The sequence below is a fragment of the Papaver somniferum genome, chromosome 7, assembly GCF_003573695.1.
Source record: "Papaver somniferum cultivar HN1 chromosome 7, ASM357369v1, whole genome shotgun sequence".
NCBI lineage: Eukaryota > Viridiplantae > Streptophyta > Magnoliopsida > Ranunculales > Papaveraceae > Papaver > Papaver somniferum.
In genome coordinates, this window is record NC_039364.1 from 180,776,709 (window position 1) to 180,781,433 (window position 4,725).

A 4,725-nucleotide genomic window follows, 5' to 3' on the forward strand; every position below is an offset into this window, starting at 1 on the left:
CTAAACCTAAAACCAAATCCATTCCTTTCAAACGATATTTAGGGTTTAGTCTTTTCGAACATAAATCTTTTGTTCTGATGAAAAACAGAGCTGAAGAATTGGAAGATGTCGAAGAAAAACAAAGTATCCAGAAGGAAAAATCAGTATGAATTCGACCTCAGAAGTAAGAAACCCCATTGATCCCTAATTTTCTTTTGTTTAAAAAACTTTGTTTTAATTTCTGATTTTTAATTTGTGTTTTGTACAAATCCTCTTTCTTTCTCCATCAATTACATGTGGTATCACTATAAGATGCTTGGTTACTTCTTCTTCTATATCAAAATAAACTAAAATCCGCCCATGGCTTTCCAGTTACAAGCTAAGAAAGGGAAGATGAAGGTAAGTTTGCTCTTTTTCATCCAATTTCTGATAGTTTTTGTGTATTATTTTCATGAGTTGGTGTTAATTCTTTGGATTTCCATGTATGGTTTATGTTATGTATCAATCTTAATTCTGGATATTCCATGAAGGGATTTAGGGTGTTTTTCTTAATTCTTTTGTTTTCTTTGTTAGATTTTTTGTATTATTGATTGCAGAGTGTTATGAACTATTTTTTTTTTTTTATACAATCAGCTGGGCTAAAAGGCCATAACCAAAACAAAAAAACAAGACAAGGCCAGAGCCTTAAAAACAAAAAGAAAACAAACTACAAACAACTAACTACCTCCAGTAAATTTTGCCACTACTCCCCTCAAACAAAATGAGACTGAACTCAGAGCTATACTGTCCAGGCGACAGTCGAACCAAATTGCATCTGAGACGTAGGATAGATAACCAATCAGCAACACGATTAGTTTCTCTAAAGCAGTGACTAACTCTGACTCTTTGAAATTACCCAGTAGAGCACAAAACCTTCTCCACATATGAATTAAATTCCGAGGTGGCTTTGGCTCAGACTTGTTTAGAAGAAGAAAAATGGTCATAGAATCAACACAGACATGCACTTTAGGCAGCTGGTTTAGAACAACCAAGTTAAGACCCAGCTCAACACCCTGCAACTCATGAACAACAACAAACATAGGCTCACACCCACCAACGGCACAATCAATAACATCACCTTTATGATCTCTCAGTACAAAACCAAAACCAGCAGTAGTCTCCTTGAGAGAACCATCCGTGTTAATCATAACTTCATCCTCCTCAGGACCCATCCAACTACATTGCTTCCAAATTTTGACAGTAAATGTGCACTCAACATTCCAGTTCTGAAGAAATCTTCTGTTATCAGGAGTATCACTGATACTTCTAGGGTGAGCACTCAATTTCAGATGGATATCATTTACAATGAGAAGACTGACCTGATGGGGAGATTGTTTTTTTAGCAGCAAATATCTTGTTATTCCCCTCTCTTCAAATCTGGTAGATAAAACCCGTAAACACAAGTTTTTTAATAGAGCTAATAAAATCATTTCCCTCAAAGAAAGTAATGCACCACTGAATTTCAACCTCCCAAGAAGTAGAAGGACCTCTGTTATACCCCATTTTAAGAAGCAAACCAGACCAAATAAGAGCAGAAAAAGGGCATTCATGGAATAGATGAGCTTCAGATTCTCTACCATTATCACACAGAACACAATTATAATTTTCACTGATTCCCCATCTAACAAGCTTATCTCTAGTCTTCAGTCTTCCATGGAGAGCCACCCGAGCAATGAAGGAATGTCTAGGTATATGCAACTTGAACCAAACAATCGAGTGCCAAAAGATAGGATCACCATGAGGAGAAATAGCCTTATAAGTATCTTTCGTAGTAAACTGCCCCGAAGTACTAGGTTTCCAAATAACAAGATCTTTTTTCAGTAACATTAATATCCATTAAAGAGATTTGATGGAAAGTAGTGACAGCTTGGTCAGAGCAAGGAGAAGGAAACTCCCAAACACCATCAACCACAAAATCAGACACTAAAGCATTATTATTAGGGAAGTACTGAGTAATGATCTTAGGATCAAGACACTATGATAATTTACCTTTGGGATGCCAATTATCTTGAAGAAATAAAGTATTAGTTCCATCACCAATCACAGAACCAAGAAGCTTCCTGACAATAGGCCTATGTTCAATAACTCTTCTCCAGCACCATGAAGAATCTTGAGGTGTCTTCATCTCCCAAAAATTCTTGTGTTTAATCAAATTATCCTTGACCCATTTTGTCCAAATAGAACTCTTGTTAGTAACTAGATCCCAAATATGTCTCAAATTACAAGCAATGTTTGAAGCAGCAAGATCCTTAATACCAAGACCTCCTTCTTCAAGAGGTAAGCAAATAGTACTCCAGCCTATAGGATTGTGCTTCTTGCCTAAGTCAGATCCAGACTAAAGAAATCTTTTAAAGATGCTAGCTAATTCAAGCAGAGCTCTTTGGGGGAGGATGAAACAGGACAACCAAAATTGAACCATATCAGTAAGCACAGCTTTAATAAGTCTAACTCTACCAGGAAAAGCTAAGTGCTTTGCTTTCCAAGACTTAATTCTAGCTCTCACTTTAGATATAAGAGGTAAACAATCATCATAAGAGAGTCTTGTAGATAGTAAAGGCAAACCAAGGTACCTGACAGGAAGCTCACTAGAAGTACAATTGAGACAAGCAGTGATATCAGAAAGCAAAGAAGAATCTGTAGCATAAGCATGTAAATCAGTCTTCTGATTATTCACTTGAAGGACAGAACAGCTACTGAAGTCATCTAAACAAGTTTTAAGAACTGTAGCAGCTTCAAGATTTCCTTTGAAAAAAAACCAGAACATCATCAACAGAACATAAATGAGTAAGCTTAGTTAGAGCACACCTGTGATGAAATCCATATTTTCCTTGATTCACATATTGTAGAAGAATGTTGTTGAAGACTTCCATAACAATTACAAATAAATAAGGGGATAAAGGACAACCTTGTCTTAAGCCTCTAGAAGCATCAAAGAATCCATGAGGAGAGCCATTCATTAGAATATAATATTTAGCAGTAGACATACAAAGAAAGATCCACTGTAAAAACTGATCATAAAACCCCATCTTCTTCATAGTGTCAATAACTGTTTTCCAGCTCACAGTATCATAAGCCTTCTTAAGATCAATCTTCAGAGAACATCTAGGAGTACCAGAAATCCTATGATAATTTCTCACTATTTCATGATCCACCAAAATATTATCTTGAATTGCTCTACCAGAGACAAATGCAGATTGATTTGCACTAATTAAGTCTTGCAAGATTCTCTTCATCCTAATAGAGATGATTTTAGCTATGCACTTATAAATAACATTACAACAGGAAATAGGTCTATAATCAGTAACTCTAGAAGGATTATCACATTTAACAACCAAGGTTAGGAAAGTGCTATTAGCCTCCTTTAACATTCTAGACTTGGCAAAGAAATTTTGAATAGCAGCAACAAAATCATCTCCAACAATAGACAAGCAATGCTTGAAAAAATGACTTGAAAATCCATCATGCCCTGGAGCTTTGTTAGAACCAATAGAAGAAAGAGCAATAAAAATTTCATCTCTAGTAACTTCCTTAATGAGATCTGCAGCAGCTGAAGGATTAACCAGAGAACTGAAATTCAAATTATCAATAATATCACTTTTACTAGTCTTAGTGTCATGCTCATCAAATAACTCAGAATAAAAATTAATGCATTCTCTAGCAATAGGCTCATCTTCATCAAGAACTTCACCAGAAGAAGAAGTTAAAGTTAAAATATTATTCCTGGATCTTCTTTCTTTGACAGAATTAAAGAAAAAAGAAGAATTAGAGTCCCCAAGATCCAACCACTGCACTCTAGATTTTTGTTTAAGCATGGATTCTTCATATTTAACTAGAGTAACATACTTTTGAACAACAACTCTTTCATTCCTAGCAAGCTGAGGACATAAAGGAGAATCCCGAACTTGCTTTTGTACATTCTGCATTTCCTTTTTAGCTTTTAAAACTTTAGCAGACATATATTGGAATCTTTATTTTTTCCATTGAATGAGAACTTTCTTAAGTCTTCTTAATTTAGTAACAAGAACAAACATAGGGTCACCCTGAACTTTATGTTGCCAATTGTTTTTAACTAACTCCATAAAATCAGGTTCTTCAGTAATAAAATTGTAAAATCTAAAGGGAGGAGGACCATGCTTTCTTTTCATAAAAACCGTAGCAACAACAGGAGAATGATCAGAAATACCTTGAGTTAATAAATCAGCTTTATAATACTTAATAATATTGATCCACTCCAAGTTGACATGCACTCTATCCAATTTAGAAGCAATTCTCCCAGAACCTTGTTGTTGATTCCACCAAGTGAAGAAGCAGCCAGAATAATGGAGATCAAACAGACAAGCAGAGTTAATACAATTTTGAAAATAATTCATTTGACTAGAAGTAACCTCAGCCCCTCCAACTTTGTCATGAGAATAGATAATAGAGTTAACATTTCCCATGACCATCCAAGGTCTGTCATTAAAATCAGCAAAGGCAGTTAATTCATTCCACAAAGCAACTCTCTGGGCAAGATCATTGAAAGCATAAACAACAGTTAATACAAAATTAATCCCACTAACAGTAGAGACATCAAGAAAAACAACCTGAGAAGAAGTATGTAAAGCAGTAATTGAAACCTCCAGAGGGTTCCAACCAACCCAATTCTGCCAGCTTCATTATTCATAGAATTATCTGAAAATTTCCACCCATTATGAATTTTATTTCTAA

At 35.2% G+C, this 4,725-nt stretch overlaps 1 protein-coding gene across 1 annotated transcript; it reads right to left on the minus strand.

The window, feature by feature from the left end:
• Nucleotides 1–695: 695 nt before the first annotated feature.
• Nucleotides 696–3,974, minus strand: LOC113295636. The gene is made up of 5 exons (XM_026543967.1): nucleotides 2,924–3,974; nucleotides 2,435–2,760; nucleotides 2,008–2,353; nucleotides 1,486–1,829; nucleotides 696–1,337 (listed from the first exon to the last, which is right to left on the minus strand). Exons 1-5 carry the CDS (start codon nucleotides 3,972–3,974, stop codon nucleotides 696–698), a joined length of 2,709 nt encoding a protein of 902 aa, XP_026399752.1.
• Between the last annotated feature and the right edge of the window lie 751 nt (nucleotides 3,975–4,725).

Coding starts and splice junctions, on each gene's coding strand:
- LOC113295636 (XM_026543967.1), bottom strand. CDS start 3,974: ATGTCTGCTAAAGTTTTAAAAGCTAAAAAGGAAATGCAGAATGTACAA. Junction 2,761..2,923: donor TTCTAGAGGCTTAAGACAAG/GTTGTCCTTTAT, acceptor TTTTTTTCAAAG/GAAATCTTGAAGCTGCTACA. Junction 1,830..2,007: donor AGATAATTGGCATCCCAAAG/GTAAATTATCAT, acceptor TACTGAAAAAAG/ATCTTGTTATTTGGAAACCT.